At 42.3% G+C, this 16,495-nt stretch overlaps 1 protein-coding gene across 7 annotated transcripts in view; it reads right to left on the bottom strand.

Annotated features, from left to right (window-relative positions):
• The window catches only part of sipa1 (signal-induced proliferation-associated 1), a 34,213-nt gene that overhangs the window by 10,247 nt on the left and 7,471 nt on the right, over positions 1–16,495 (bottom strand). For all 7 annotated transcript variants that reach the window (XM_062433863.1, XM_062433864.1, XM_062433865.1 and 4 more), the window contains 8 exons: positions 4,589–6,153; positions 4,322–4,446; positions 4,060–4,248; positions 2,997–3,171; positions 2,581–2,684; positions 1,582–1,739; positions 479–1,085; positions 115–389 (listed from right to left, as the gene is read on the bottom strand). In XM_062433863.1, coding sequence (XP_062289847.1) covers positions 115–389; positions 479–1,085; positions 1,582–1,739; positions 2,581–2,684; positions 2,997–3,171; positions 4,060–4,248; positions 4,322–4,446; positions 4,589–5,693 — 2,738 coding nt within the window. In that variant the 5' untranslated portion in view covers positions 5,694–6,153. The remainder of the gene's footprint in view (positions 1–114; positions 390–478; positions 1,086–1,581; positions 1,740–2,580; positions 2,685–2,996; positions 3,172–4,059; positions 4,249–4,321; positions 4,447–4,588; positions 6,154–16,495) is intronic.

The raw sequence follows: 16,495 nt of genomic DNA, 5'->3' as shown, positions 1-16,495 counted from the left end.
CTCCAGTCTCACTGTTTGTCTCTTCTCCACCTCGAGCCTGTTGACCCAAACATGCCCTTGTAAGTGTTCTCTCTCCTCTTTCTTCCCAACCCTCCGCTCTGCAGCTTTACCCACCTGCGAGGCTTGCCATTCTCGTCCGGTGGGATGACGGTGATGTGGATCTTGTGCGCAGTGCGAAGCAGCTTGGTTCTTTCATCCGGGCTGAGATGAACCAAGGAGTGTCCGCACAGCCTCACCACACGAGCCGACAGCTGTAGGCCTCCGCTCTCAGCGTAGCCGAACCGCTGCAGATCTGTTACAAAGCCTTCTTCGTTCATCAGGAAGCCGGGTTGCCCCACTCCGTCACGCAGAGGGGTGATCTCCAGAGCCTCGCAGCCCCGTGTAACCAGCTGCAGATGAGAAGAAGAAGATCTAAAACCACACAATGCAACATTTAAAACCCACAGTGAGATAAAGGTGGAAGGTCAAAATCACCCACCTCAAGCCTCTGCACCACCTCCTTTATATCCTCCGATTGGCTCTCCATCACACTGATTGACACCGACTCACCGCGCTCATAGAAGATATCCAAGCATGGCCCCCCCTCTTTACTCTCTGTGACTGCCTTCCAACCAATGACGTCTCGGCAGGAGCAGTTAAACACCACCCTCCGTGTGTACCTTTCAATGAGCAACGCCGACTCAGCCGACACCCCGAGCAAACAGGGCAGCTTGTGCTCTCCTGCCTCTGTATCATCCCCGCTGTTCACCATCACAGCCCACACCAAAGCCCCAGCACTGTGCAGCTCAGCCCCCTTGGTGCCTTTCAGCTTGTCTTTGCGCTTGCCTCCCAGGGAGAGCAGGGGGAACTTGGTAGAGGAGTCGATGGGTGTTGTGGTCACATAGTTTTCGGCCAGGTCCTTCAGGTATTCCTGCCGTGTGCGGGTGGCCATGGAGCGGAACTTCTCTGACTTCTCTGCAGCGTTTTCAGCGTTCACTGCCTTCGCCAAGAGGAAGTCTCTGAAGGCAGGTGAGCGAGGGAAGCGGGCACCCTTAGGGAATAGTGGGCCAAATAATGGCATGTCTTTAGAGCGTGTTACAGCCACCCTGAGAGGGAAAGGCAAAAAGAGGGAATGATAGAGTAAGAGGGAGGGTACAGTAGAAACATTTAATTTATGTCTTATTCTCAGTGTTAGAGAGTTTTATGTGGTACTTTCTGCATACTCACATCTATGCAGAATTTGCTGCAGTGGTGCAAAGACTTGTGTTTTCTCTTAAACTGCCGTACAGCTATTATTACGTAAGCTAAACTTGAGTAAAAGTGTATGTGGTAACACCTCTCTTTATTGCATAACGTTGATTTCAATTGATATGTATCACCCATGATATGATGAAAAAAAAAAAGTCTGTGGACTATTGTGTCTTTTCCTTACATTTTCCCTACAACACATAGGACAACCCAGGCTTAACATGAATTAATGTCTCAAGAGATTTCAGATTGTAGAAGAAGGGCAAAGTAATTTTAGTGGCGAAAAGATTCTAGATCCCTGCGTATCAATAGTCACATTTTGCACAGAATGTAACAGATAGGATTAAATCAGACCTGTAATAGGTGTTTTCCGTGCAGGGCTCATGAACCTGAATGATGATGAAGACATGTTGGAAGTGGGAGCGGATGGACTTTGGAGTGAAGGGCTGAGCGCCCGGTTCCTGGAACACGATGGTCACGATGTCATTACCAATGTGCCGTTTTCTCAGCAACTGATGAAAGAAACACAGAGAAAAACAAACAAACAGGCCAGAGTCATTATAATCGACTAGCTTTGTTTGGGTATGACCAGTTTTCCTCTCAGAGGAAATGCTGGTGCTGCTGTTGCTCTCGTTGTTTGCACAATTCAATACTGTACTTACGAAACTACAAAGTCTTATCATTTCAAATGTAATGATACTACATTTGGGAACCTATTCTAAACTTGTTAATGACTAGAAAAGATGTCCCTTCTTTCAAAATTAATAAAACTTGAAAAGAACACAGATTAAAATAAAATTATCAATACTGATTTAACAATGTATTGTATGATTAAATAATATATAACTAAAACTTCCAAACCAAGCTGTACCCACCATGAAGCAGACAGTTTACAGCAATCTCACGGCTTTGATGCTACCATTTTTTGTTTAGTTTTTTAAACCTTAATCTATAGTACAATTAGTATTAGTATTATTAGTATGTCATGTCCAGTTTCTTTGTAAGTGGCAGCAAATTTAAAGACTTAAACCATAAATCACACACAAAGAACTGAGCAGGAAGGCTGCCTGAGAGACGCAGAATACATTCATGGTGGGAGTGAACACTGGGGGGCAGGATTTTTATGTCATGCTTGTGGCGGAACACAGAGGCTTTTTCTAAAGCATTTACCAAGAGCATGAAAGCCTAAACAGAGTAAGTAATGTGCGTTTTACAAAGACTGATGCTATTTCTCTTTTAGAATAGAGATGAAATGTTTGAGCTAAGCTATGTGTTTTTTGAGAGAGGATGGGGAAACATAACCACATGACATATCTCTGCGGGGTGGCTGGAACGTTTGCGGGTTTACTGTACCTGTTGCGTGTTGTTGGCTGTGTAGGGCAGCATAGTGGACACGTGAAACATAATTTCGTAGTCCTGGTAGCGTGTATAGAGGGAATGTGTCCCTGTTGAGTCCGCTGCACAAACACAAGAAATACGTATCAACGTTAGTGAAATCAAAGTCTATGAATGAAAGAACAGATTCAAACTGTCACAGCCGGGATGAAATCTGTCTTATTTGCTGTTCTCTGCCGCTCACCGAGGGGAAAACAGCTCTGAGATAATCAGCACTGACTATGATGATTTTACAGGCGTTACTCAGATTACATGTGGCTAGATAGGAGTTATCTTAGGCTTTCAGTGGTGCACTGATGCCCTTCGGATAATGGTCTAGCGACAAGGTGAGATGCAGCCAATAGATGCGGGTGTGTGGCATGTTTTCAGCTCACTCTTGTTGTCCAGCTGAGCTCGGTATTTCTCCCAGCCCTTCAACCGCACCCGCTCCCCAAGCAGATCCAGGAATTCCTCAAACGCCGGCCCTGAACTCTCATTATTGTACATGTCTTCCTCCGAGCTCTGCCCAGCCCGGCAGTACATCACTCCAACCTTTCTCTGGAAATTCAGCTACATTAGAAGACAGAGAGGCAAAGAGTTCATAATTAACATCCTCTACACACTGTTTAATTTGCACATTTACAGATCTACCATTTAATCATCATAAACATTTGACATATTACTTTACAGCTCAAAAAGGCTGTTTGGGAAAAGTAGTTTTAACAGTAGTTATACAGTTACACAATTATACAGCATACATTAACCCTATTAATTCCTTTCAGTTTTTATTTCCACTAAAGCTTTCACCACATCATGTATCAGTTTACTCTTTCTTTTTCTCAGCTACTTAACCTCAAAAGTGGAGCTAAAAGCTATGTGGGTGGGTTTGAATGTTGAGTCAAGGGTACAAAGGGTCATAAAAATAGAGCCTCTAATCATGGCGTTAGGGCTTAATGATTAGATATTCAACAGAAAATAGTCTGTGCAACTGCTGGTTGCAACTTCTCTGAAAGTTGAATCTTAGTTTTCTTTTTGCATTGTCTTAGTCAGATAAAATAAGCATCTTGAGGACAACAGTTTGGGCTGTGGGAATATGTGACATGCAGTTGTTCTTATGTTTAACATTTCCTAATAATTAACTGAAAAAAATTGACTAATCATTCATGAATATTCTATAGTTTTCATGGATTATATGTATGGTTATAAGATAAGTGAATAGTTGGTTTGGTCGCAGAGGTAGTTAGCAGAAGGAATTAATAAATGTAACTACAGTTTTGCACATTAAAACACCTGATCGATCAGTATGGACAGTAGATGTTACAGTGTCAAAGTTACAAATCAATGTTTAGACTCTGGACGCTCTAGCCTGACCTTTAAAAAACAGCTTTCTGATGCTATTTAAAAACCTGATGCTGTTAAAAGCATTTGCACGCAGCAGCCTTTAGTAGCCATTCTTACCCCCTGTTCATCCAGCTTCAGCAGGGTGTCCCGGACCTTGGGTGAGTTTGAGGCCAAGCGGAGGCAGTGCAGGTTCAGTTCAGGCATGATGAACTCCAGCAGCCTCTTGGGAGACAAGCCCCTCGGGGTTGTGTGACGAGCGGCGGAGGGCACCGACTCCTCCAAGATGGAACCTCGCAGTGTCTTCATCTGAAGAGAGGATTCATCCAGTCAAATCAATTTCACACACACTGAACCAGAGAAGAGGAAAGTGCCGTTTTACCTCTGTGGTGCGAAAGATGATTCTGTAATTGTATTGAGCTCCACTGGATGCTTCCTTCTCCTCTCTACGGAAACTGATGGCCACAGGACCGAGGCGATCATCCATGCCAAAGAAATTCTGATGTTCTGTGTTGATGATAAAGAGAAGAAGGAAAATAATGGAGGATCTCTTATTATTGATAATGTATCCGTGTGACATTATTCTCTCCATTGACACATATAGAATCAGGAAAAAAATGCACGCTGACATTCATGTCATATCACATACCTTTCATGTAGAAATATTTGCGATAGTAATGGGCTCCCAGATCTGCATGCTCTATAAAGTAGTTGCTCTTGCCCTGCTGTTGGACATGACTCTCTCTGGGCTCCTCTAGGACCGACACTGCGTCATTGGGTGTTCGCAGGCTTGACAAGAGCCCCCGCCTGCCCTGGGATGGACCCAGTCCGACCTGCTCTTCTCCCCCTGTCTCATTGCGAAAGTGGGGGCAGCTGAGAAGCAGCTCATTATCATTGCCATCACCTTCGTCCAGCAGCAGTGATTGCTCAGGGTCATCTGCAATCCCCCCGTTGCCGGGTGCAGGTGAAGACGGGGTGGCCTGGGAGAGCGGGCGCAGCTGGGAGGCGGCTGAAGCCCCTGAGGTGATATTCTTTTTACGTCCAATGCTGTCTCTGTTTGTGGCCGCCTCAGTCAGGTCAAACAGTATGCTCTGAACATCATAGTGAGCAAAGTTCCTCACCCAGGCTCCACCACCGAGGTTATCATATGGGCCAGGTTGAGGGATATGAGCGTGCAAAGGTTTGGACTTCTTACCTAGACCTTCAGGCTTTGGCGGCTTGGCCGGTTTTGGGGAGTCTCCTGTGGAAGCAGTCAGACTCCGAAAGAAGCCATCAGGCTCTGAAAGGTTGCCCGGCAGACCTAAAAACAGGAGAGGGTCTTTGAAGCGGAGAGCATTTGGACTCAGGGGCCCTTGGTCATCTGAACTTGGCTCTTGAGTCTGAGTCTGTCTTTCCAGTGAGGACAGGCTGCCATATTCCCTGTGTAGTAGCACACCCAAGTCCCCCTGTGCCCCTGCACCTGCCTTTTCACCAACCACCCGTGCTACTTTGCCTCCTGCCTTCCCGGAGGAGTCCAAGTCTCCCAAAGTTACATCGCTGTTACTTCTCTGCATGATGTGGCCTCGGCCCATCGACCGCAGTGTCAGCCCCACACGGCTTGGAGTGAGGCTGTCTCCATCAGCTCCATCACAGTCCCTCCTGGGTGGCCACTCCACTACACCTGCTTCCCGTTTGGGGTCAAAGTTGACAGCGGCAATAGGAGGCCGCACGTTCTGACGGCGAAATTTGCGGATGAAGAGGTCGTCTGACTGCATGGTGCCTGAGAAACCGATCTGGTCAAGAGCTTTCTGCTCTCCCAGTTATATTTCTGTCCTGGCGTCTATGGTGCTGGTGTGAAATCCCACTGAGTGAAAGCAACAAATATAGTCCTCATTTACACCACTTAAGATGGTTGAACTTTCTCAACCCTTGAGCCACGCTGTGTTATTACAAGTCACTGAGTTCTTGAGTGTAAATGAAGTCCTGATGAGGAGAGTGTGCAACTGTTTCTCGTTGCAGGGGGTGGTCCAGGTGTGCAGATGTGTGTTTTGGTGGTACACGAATTATTGGGGGCTCCTTCCTGTGGAGTGAGGATGAGAAGAACATCACTAGAGCCCAAATCTCCGTCCTCTGTGAAGGAGAGGCTCTGCTTTTATTGACCCTTCAAACATGGCATCCATTCATCTGCACTCTTCTGTGCCTGCAGCTTCCCTTTTGGTCTCATCCACTGGCCACCTATATATATAAAAAAAAAAAAGAAATGTCTTTTTCAGCATAATCTTTCCCATCAGTTACCCATGCTGCTATTATCTCAATAGACAGCTTTATATTCGACTCAGTCAGTGAGTAAACACTCCGTGAAGAGGAATGGTTTTGATAAACAAGTATTGAATTCCAACAATAAAGCAGCCAGCGGATCTGACGTGTGTTTTATTGTTGGGTAATGCCTTGTAACTGTTTTCTTTCATTATTATTCTTTCCTTTACACACTTTCCGTTCCAAAGTTTCCCTAAATAGTTCCATAGCAGGTTTAATGCTCCACCACATCCACCATGCACACGCTCACAATAGACAGTCTTAACACAGGGGAGGGGGCCTTCCTGGCTTTTTGAAAGTGTGCCAATATACAAGAGAAATAACTATAAACTGTCTCTTACCTTGACATATGTTCACACAACAACAGACGCACAGTTTTGATGTTAATTCCTGCACCAGTATTTTAAAAAATGTAGAAATAATGACAACAGGAACATTGCGGCTAACTACCGAGACATTGTTATATGTCAATGAAGAGGTTAAGAGTCATTTCAAGGCAACAACTTTGTACTAGAGTATCAAGCGCTATGCTTCCCTTTTTTAAGTCAAAACACAGTTCATCGCTCGAAGTTTCGATTGCAACTTACCAACAAAGTGGAGTTTGTTTAAGGTACAGCTCAGCCTGTTTCTGTCATCATTTGGCACTGTTGTACTGTTTCTGACCTAACTGACGTCAATAAGCTGAAGCTGAAACCTTTTGTTGCTCTCACTGATATGAGGCTTCTTCCTGTCTGGTTTTTTTCTGCATGCATCTCGCGCCTGCAGCCTGAAGAGCAGGTGCAATGGTGCAGAGCTGCTACCAGAAATACACACACACACACACACACACACACATTTAAAAATGCTTAAGTGAGCGAGGAAGTCACAAGAAATCTTTGTTTCCCTTTCTTTCCTGCTCTCACTCTCTTGATTTCCTCATCGTAAGAGAATATGTGAGGACATTTTTATATTTTGCAAATCAAAACCAAATATGGAAGTAACTTGGAGGTTATCAGTAGTTTCACAAGGTGTTAACATACCGTCATTTCCTTTACATTCAGTGACGTTGGAGGAGGTCACTGTTTGCAGGAAGTGTTGCAGATTTTGCCTGACTTGTACTCCGCTTAGTAGGCAGTCATGTACTGGTGGACTGTTATTGTTGTTTACTGTTTCTTATTTGATCACTTTCAGCTTTGTCACCTTTTCCTATTTTCTTATTGTCGTAAATAACAATGGTGTTGAACACAAGCCTGAAGGGGTGGATGGGTAGAGAACAGCCATCCAAATGCATGAAGGCTTGTGTTAAATACTATCTCATTTGATGAACATGTATTGATAAAATAGAAAAAAATTCTACATATTACAAAAATGTAGTGTATTGTAAAGGTTTCCTGATGGCAAACACTTACAACACATTACAGTGTATGCAGTGCCAACCTTGTTAAGGTTGTAGTAGTAGAGCATTGTTTTTTTTGTAAACACCTCTGCTTGATCGAGGCTTCCCTCTCCTTTAGAATAGATTTCCGGCAGCGTGTGGTTTCCCATCTGACACAGGAGCAGTGGTTCACACAGAGCAGCCTCTGTGCACTGTCTGTATGGTGCCAGGGCTGCAGACATTAAAACTCTGCTCATGTTTCTCTCTGGGAACCTTCAAAATCTTCTACGTTAGTCTTTCTGGAATCATTAGGCGCAGCATCATCTGTATGTTTCACAAAGCCTTGAAAAAGTGTGAGGAATCCATTTTCTCCTCTGTTTCAAAGTGGGAGTATAGATGATTGGCAAGTCTTCATGCTGTTCCAACAACAAAACCAACTTCCAGGTTTGGTCAGAAACATTCCTGCCCTCCACAAACAAACACTTATCACTCACTGCCTTTTTACAAATCACATATTCCTGAGTTTCTTAAGACCCCAACCCATGAATCAGTCCTTGTTTCCATAGCGACCGGCCTAGTGCCACCCTCTAAATGTGGCATCCAGTCCACCAGTGCTTTATAGTAACCCAGTTTAGTCTACTCATTAGGTGAAATGGCTCTGCTTTGTCAGATGAGCCCATGTTTATGTCAGCCACCTTGGTCATATTCCTCAGCAGACTACTACAGACAGAAAAGGAGGAGAAATGAGCATGACATGATTTAACTACTCCCTATTAAAACACAGGAGAATAGCTGTCAGGCTTATTTGTATCTCAGCTATTCAACACAAAATACAGATGTTGTGTTTGCACTGATGTAAATGGGTTTAATGACTGCAGAAACAAGCTGGGAAAAGCAGATATAAAAGCAACTTAATCCGTGCAAAGGGAAAATGCAATTGTACTTGGAAAAACTAACATTTACACTATAGTGTATGCAGTGCCAAGCTTGTTAATGTTCTAGTAGTGCAGCATCTTTCCCCATTTTGTGATTTTAATATATACATATGTATCTGTGTTAGAGTTAAATTAACATTTGTAAACAAATCTCCATCTATTTGATCTTCTGGATTGCTTGACACCAGCGAAAAGAGTGGCTGACTCAAACCTCATTTTTAAGATATTTATCAGTTCCTATGGCTCTGGTACCTAAAACTATTTGGTCAGAAAAGGGTATGATATACTAAACTACTGGTAGAAAATAATACAGATTATAATACAAATATGTATTTTCAGACTACAAACTAAATATATCACTGGCTTCTTAACTGACTTTGAAGAGAAACCACAAAGAACCTGGATCACCGAGTTATTTGCATAATTAGAATCTACACAATCTGCTGGGTGTAATGCCATCTATCTAGTACAAGAGCAGTTTCATCCATTCTTACCACTGTGAGAGCAAATAACCACATTCTCTTTGAATCAGAATCAAGATGGCACTTTGTGGAAAGAGCCAAAATGTTAGAAAAGCAATTTTCTTACCATTACCGATACATGATGTGTTCCTGTAACACTTCCCTCATCCACACTAGTGTTAAGAATACATATTACCACTACGTCCACAGCGACCTCTCTAACAATACAAACTGTCCTCTCACTGTGACCACTACAGAGAAGTGTGATATACCTTACATAGAAGTACAAAGTGAGGAACTGACGTGTTGAAGTGTCCCTGCCCCCTCAGCTTTCTGCCCAGCTTATTTGGAAACCCATTACTTGTATTTTCAGTATGTTTTCTGCTCAATGCATGTCATTGTACACCCTGCCAACAAAAATCATTAAAGTGTTGTCATTTAAACAAACTTTTAAAAAAAAGTGCTAATTTAGAAGAAAAAGAAAAAAGATTAACAACCTGCTCAATGTTTTCCCAGGATATTTCTAACAGAAAAAATCATCAGACTTTATATCAGTCTGGCTTAAACCAAGCTCGATTATAGTCATAAATTGATCATTTCATAACAGGAAAACTGACTGTGAGTGGCAATAAAAAATAACTTAAGGATATTATAAGGGCTTGAGACAGTAAACTAACAGGAAGCTTTTTTTTCAAAAGCTTTCCATTTATCTGATTGTAAATGGGCTTGGCTTTTGGCCTGATGATGCTGTATCTCACTGGTTTAAAAAATGTTTTCATAGCAATGCACAAATAACACCACATCATTCTTGAGTTTTATGTTGTGAATGGGTTCAATGTGGATCTCTTCAAGTGTACAAATTCTGCAAATCTTTAGACCAAATATGGCTCAAAAGAAAAAAAGATGGTGTAGATGCATATTTTTCTAAAATAATATGTAGGCTATATAAAGCCAAAATATTCAGTAAGAGATTAGTTCTACTGAAATTATATTATGAGCTATATTAGGTTATATCTCATGTCAGCTATGCTTATTCCTACACAAGGAACTGAAGTAAATACTGCTCCCAGTTACAGTTGCATAAACTCCCCCACGTCCACATTGCACACACATTTCTTTAAATCAGTCAGTGCGGGAATTGATGGGAACAGTGCATGACCCCTTGTGCCCTCTGAGCCACAAATCTAAAACCACATCAACAGAAACTTGACCCCGCACTGGAACCACTTAAACACTTTGTATTAAATGGCTTTGAGCAGAAACTGCACAGAATTTGATTTGGCTGCTGTGCCATGTTCTCCTGTCTTGACGCTGATTCACCGCAGCGTGGATCCTAACACTGACATGCATTTATATGGTCAGACTATTTCATGAAAACAGCTGTGTAGCCTGTGCGGAGATATTGAAGCATTGCATCAGTTTATATAATGAACAGCATAAAGCAGCTTCTTTGTTTCTGTCTTCTGCCACAGGATCAGTCCAGGGGAAGGATGACCCAGACATACAGCCAATGCTCTCCAGGTTTTTTTTTCTTTTTGAAAGATTTGGAGCATTCACTGGTACCGCAGGGAGGCTGCGGCCCTCTGCAGATGTCCTCACGGAGAGCCTCCTCACCAGAGCCACTCTCAGTCCTCGAGAAACTCAATAATACATGTACAAAGCAGGGTTTAATCCTGCGTCTCAGAGCTTAAAACTCCAGTGGACATTAATAACCTCAGTATTGTCCTCACATGCTCTAGATAAACTAGACTTATTTTAGTGCTGAAAAAAATCAATTTCTGTGTGCTAAGCTCCTGTGTCCATCAGGAGTTTGGTTCTGCCGGAAACACTCGAGCACAACGGGAAATCTGAAGTTGCACAATTTTAAGGATTATATCTCTTCCTTTGCACCAAATTCAGTTTGAAGGGCCATGACTGCCCAGGGTAGATGTTTGGTTTCAATGACAACAGTTAACGAGGTCCACTTCCATGTAAAATCCAGGACAAAGTTAATGGGTCTCTAGCGTATGATGTCAGGACATAAACTGAAGTCAGAAGACAGTCATATTAAGCACACACCATTTAGGGGAAGTCATGGTCGCTTGACATATTTTGCACCCGCTCGTGCAAGTCTGTGTCCTGTGAAACAGGAAAAGATGACTGACTTCTGAACTCTGAGAGGATGGGTGTCAACGTCACACCTATGTCAGTCTGGTCACCATACCGCAGCATGAATGAGCTGCTTTCTGAAGTAAACATTCAGGGCACTTCATGATGATGGTGCAGTCGTTTGAAGTATTTAATGGCGGTAAAAAAGGGAAGCTCTGATCTGAACGACTGAGATCAGATTTGCTTTCCCTTCAGGTGAAGCTGCAAAAATCGGCTTAACAGCTTAACAGCAATTAGATGTGATCAGTGACTGCAGCCTTATCAACTCCATCACATCAAGTTCAGAAAAAGTGTTTGCAGTGACTGTTTAAACTGGCAACTTACTGTTGTGCGGGCTGTCTTTCTGTCAAAATTGAGGGCTGAAGTTGCGAAATACTCAGCTTGCCTTCACATATGAGGCAAGCAGTCTTTCAACGCATCAGCCTCCCATGTTGTCATCTGGTTTTGACATGTGAGATGAAACTGACAAATAAAGATGGAGAAGTGAATATTTCTTTTAGCTTCTTAGAAATCCTTTTAATGTCTCGGCGTTGACGTCAGCTGTAGTAGTGTCACTGTCTATCCACGTAGTTAAAAGCTGCCTCGACAATTCTAAACCACAAGGTCTAAATCAACTCCTAATAGTGATTGATTTGGGGGAAAGTTAAAGCCAGGCTCAGTCTCACTGTCATTATTGATCCCATACATCCCTGTTACATTTGAGATCAGGTTGCATCCCCAGCTTTGCTGCTCAACGTGTGACACTGAACCGAGAAAGAAAATGAGTTAATTCTAAAGCCCAACACTTGCCCTCCCCCACTCGGCACACTGCAGACAGTGAACTGGGCCAAGTCCAGAGGCTGCTAAGTGGATAGTACTGCAGCACTCTCTTTTTTTGACATGCATTTCATCTTTTTCATTCAAACAGTTTATAAATGTCAGTCTGAGTTATTGCTCCCCAAGAAACATTAGCTTGCGTCCCTTGCACCTGTGCTCAATAAGCTGAGTTTTAAAAAAAAAGAGGATGACTGTCGAGGTGGCAGTATTTTGACGAATCTCGGAAATACAAGCCATAATTGCGAATATTATTATTATTTTGCAGCAACAGAGACAGGTACTTTTTCCAAAACGTACGACCATAACCCATAGTTTGATTCTGACATTGGTAATCATTTGTACCCCTGCTGTGGGAACAATTCTCAACACATTTTCTGCCTTAAATATGTATCATCACTTACAGAGAGACGCTTTATTGAACACTTTGCTCACAACACTTCAAGGTGATGCAGACAGATAAGAGGAACAGTTACAGTAGCTGTTGCTGGTTAATTCCTTCACATATGATGACTGCGGCATCACAACATGGAGATTTAAAGTGATCCCTACACCTGCCCAATCTTTTTTTCTTATCTTATGCAAACTGGATCTTTCAGGGACACCTTGAGAACATACAACATTTTCCCCTCCAATCGCATTTTTAAATGACCTGAAAAAAAGTCTCACTGATATGTTCTTTTTCAATGTCAAAGAAGGGGCATGATTCAATGATTCGATGATTTAATTCATGAGTCAGTAAAATCCTGTCTTTGTCTGCATCAGCTCTGTTGTACAGCACTATTATGATTGTATGTGGAGGTCAAGCATCCATCTGGACTATATAGCAGGATAAAGCTCCTCTCCACACAATGAAATACCTCTCATTTCAGGGAGAGCTACCCTACCTTCCATGTGTCCTTCAAAAATTGAAAATAAGTCTTCAGCCTAATAAATTATTAATGAGGCCGGGCGAGGGTCACCAACTTGTTAATTATTCATTGGCGGGCTGCTCCCTTGTCCACTCTGGAACCGTTGGGGATGCACACACAGACACAGCTTTGGTGAGCTAATTTGTTATGATTTATAGTCAAGTCTGTGTCTGACTTCTTTGTGCATGTGTGGCTCATGTCTTACAGTAAACCAGTGTGGCTGAGGTCATCCAGCGTGTGACTTCAGCGCAGTCTGGGACAGTTTCAGTTCTTTTGGGTTATTTTTGACATGGTTTGACTCAGAAAACAAGTCAGACACTGTCACTGTAAAAATCCAAATGCTTCACATATTAGAAATCAGAGCATGTGGACATTATTTTGTAGTATTTTCTTACTCATACGGATACGTAATCAGCAAACCTCCCCCTTCAGTATATAGAAAGAGGAAGTAGGCTCAGAAAAGCTCCTTCTATAGCATTGTATATATTAAAACCTTACTTCCTCTTGTAATAAATAGCACGACCTCATACTGATGCTCTCTCAAATACATTTTCAAATGGCATTGTTTCTAACATTACCTACGTGCTGCTCTGCCACAGCAAAAGAAAAAACCTCACGCTATTGTTTGATATGTTATTTGCCATGACATCAACACTGTGTGCTGGCAGAGCACTGCCACTTCCTGTGTATCTGAAAATACACATTGTAGCAGACCGTGTGTGCATGTGTGAGACAGAGAGGAAGAGCTAAGAGGTTTAAGGCCTAAATGTGAGACGGTTTGAGTACATGTGTCTTTGTGTGCCTCTGCTGACTCTATAAAACAGAGAGCAAGCCTTATTGATGTGGCACACTGTCCACACAGTGACAGGAAGAGCAGCTGTCCCTCTGTGACGGTTGTGTGTGCGTGTGCGTGTATGTGTTTTTTTTCTTCATGTGTGGGCGTGTGCGACAGGGAAAGGAACTGACCCTCAACTTCATGACTGTATCTATTATGTTGAGCTCAACGGTTCACTGTTACTCCTCTGTCATCTGTTTTACCGGCTCTGAGACAGAAGAAAAGGGATTGCCTAGTATTACTTTACAGTTTTTCTCTATATGTGTATTGTAAACTCATTTATAGAGTTTGAAGGCAACAGAGTTACTTCATTTTGTGAGGTGCCTGATCAAATGAATACTGGGTAGGTGCAACGGCGATATAAAATGAAAATGTTAAGTATATATTCATCAACCACAAAATCAAATGGGTTTGCAACGGATGCTGCATCACCCGATATCACATCCAATATTACTTTACAGTTTTTCTCTGGTTCTTTGGCTCAAATCTCGAAAGACAGTTGAATTCGGCAAAAAGAAGGTGAAATTATTTACATTTTGTTGTATGTGCACAGCAAAAAGAGCATGTTTCATTTTTTGTGGGGAGTTTCTCACATCTTAGATCAACAAAGAGTACATGCCATTGTATACTGTAAAACTCATTTATAGCGCTTGAAGGCACTAGAGTTACATCGTTTTGTGAGGCGCCTACTCAAATGAATATTGGGCCGGGGCAACAAATGTGTAAAGTGGTGGTGTGAAGCATATGATCATTGACCACAAAATCAAATGTGTTTGCAACGGATGCTGCATGTGATGTAATAACATGACAGCAGAAACTTGCAGAGGATGCTAGGTGGCATACTAGACAATTCCTCTGTTGCATTGCAAGTGAGAGGAATAGTTGTGAGGTCGATGCGAATCTGGGGCCCAGCAGTCATGAGAGACAGGATGTGCCCTGTGATTCCCAGCAATGCAACTTTATTTGTTACTATACTGCTACATATTGTTGGCATATGTTTCGTTTCAATTCTTAGTTATTTTTCTGTTGACTGTATTGTACTGTGTTGTGTGACCATTGCAGGAAATAAAATAGTCCTCTTTTACTTTACAAAGTGGAGTGTGAATCCTTGTACTCTTGAAATCAGCATATGAGGAAAATTCCCTTTGGTACACAATAGCAGTAAGTTAGCTACAGAAAAATAACAGTCTGGTAGAGCAGGCATTCAGTTTTAGTGAAAACATTTTGACCACCTTGGTTTTACCCAATGTCAAAAGGATGTGTCATTTATTTTTGTGGCAATGACTCATTCAATGACACAATCACTTTTAAACACGACTTAAAGGTTTTGCATGAGTGACGGCATTCTACAGGTTAACTATCATGTTTTGCTGGATGTATGAGCTGTTTAAAGAAATGCAATTTTAGTGCTGAAAACTTCTATCCAGGTTTGCACACCTTCATTCACTCTGGGTTCTCAGAGTTTGTAACTATCTTAAAAACTTGAGATAACTTGAGCAGTGTGCTCGTGTGTGATCTTTTCAAGTGCTGAGAACTTTAAAATTGTTTTTGAGAAATATGCCAAAGCAATTTAGAAAAACTGTAACAGCATTCTGACCTATTCTCCTACCTTGTGCACTTTCAGAGGAAGAGACGGTGACATCTCTCGCTTCCTCACTGTCCCTACTGTACAATGAAAAGAAGCGGAGTGCCCATAAAATGGCTGCAACAGTACCCGCACTCATCCCCATTTCTCAGCTGAAAATCTTTGTTTGTGGGAGCAAATCTCCTGAAGAAAGCTTTCTTCGGTGACTCTCAATACGTGTTTTTTTTATGACATGCAGGTAAAGGCAACTTCTAAATGGTTGCCAATCTAACTTACAAGCTACACAAGTTTCTTCTGTGTCCTTTAGATGGACACAAATTGCTATCATTATTGGGAGAAATTGACTTCTACGTATCTTGTAAACTTTCATGGTGCAGGCATCAGTGAAGCAACTGGAATCACTGCAAATAGTAGCTCTTAAAGTCTTGCTTTTGCATGAAAGCCTATATGTTTACCTAGGAGCTAGTGTAGCTAAAACAAATAATAAGGATGAGAATTTAAAAAAAAATTCTTCTAAAATCCTACTTTGTGGGGGAGTTAATTCTACGTTTGCACATTGCAGGCGATCACTTGCTGCAGTTCACAGCCTCTCCTCTGCCTGGTGGCCTCATGTCATTTACACCAGCAGCTCTGCACCTTCTGACCTACATAAAAATGAGCAGCTCATGCACCATTATGCTAACTACGGTGATGCAGATTTACCATAGCTTTACTGTGTGTTTTGACTAGGCAATGATCATCAAGAATGAACAGGTCCTGTGCATCTGTGGCTTTAGACTCTTGAACATAAACACACAGTGCGTCACCACCAGACTATGGCTATGTGTAATACCAGTGTGCACTAATGCTTGCATGGAATAATTCACTGAGCCATTACAGCACCTGCTCAGTTGTAAAGTTTATCAGTGCACCCCTGCAGCCAATATTATTATTTCTATAATTCTTTTTTTCACCTAGGTATTAAATTGTCACATAAAGGCTGTGACTTCAAGGCACATATTTGTGTCACATTATTAAAAATGAACAAGAATAAGGGAAGTGTGGCAGGACTTCATTTCAAAGCAATCACCCCTCCAGGCCCTCTTTCCTCCTGTGCCGCTGTGGTCTTAGTTTCCTGCGTGCAGTTTCTGTTCAGCCCCTGTGAGCAAAGACAGACGGCGCAGCACTGAGAGGTATCTGGTCTCAGTTCTTGATTAGCAATGCCTTTAACATGTAAATG

This window comes from Scomber scombrus, chromosome 14 (genome assembly GCF_963691925.1).
Source record: "Scomber scombrus chromosome 14, fScoSco1.1, whole genome shotgun sequence".
NCBI lineage: Eukaryota > Metazoa > Chordata > Actinopteri > Scombriformes > Scombridae > Scomber > Scomber scombrus.
Note: the sequence above shows the minus strand (reverse complement) of the source record. Positions and strands in the feature narration are given on the sequence as shown.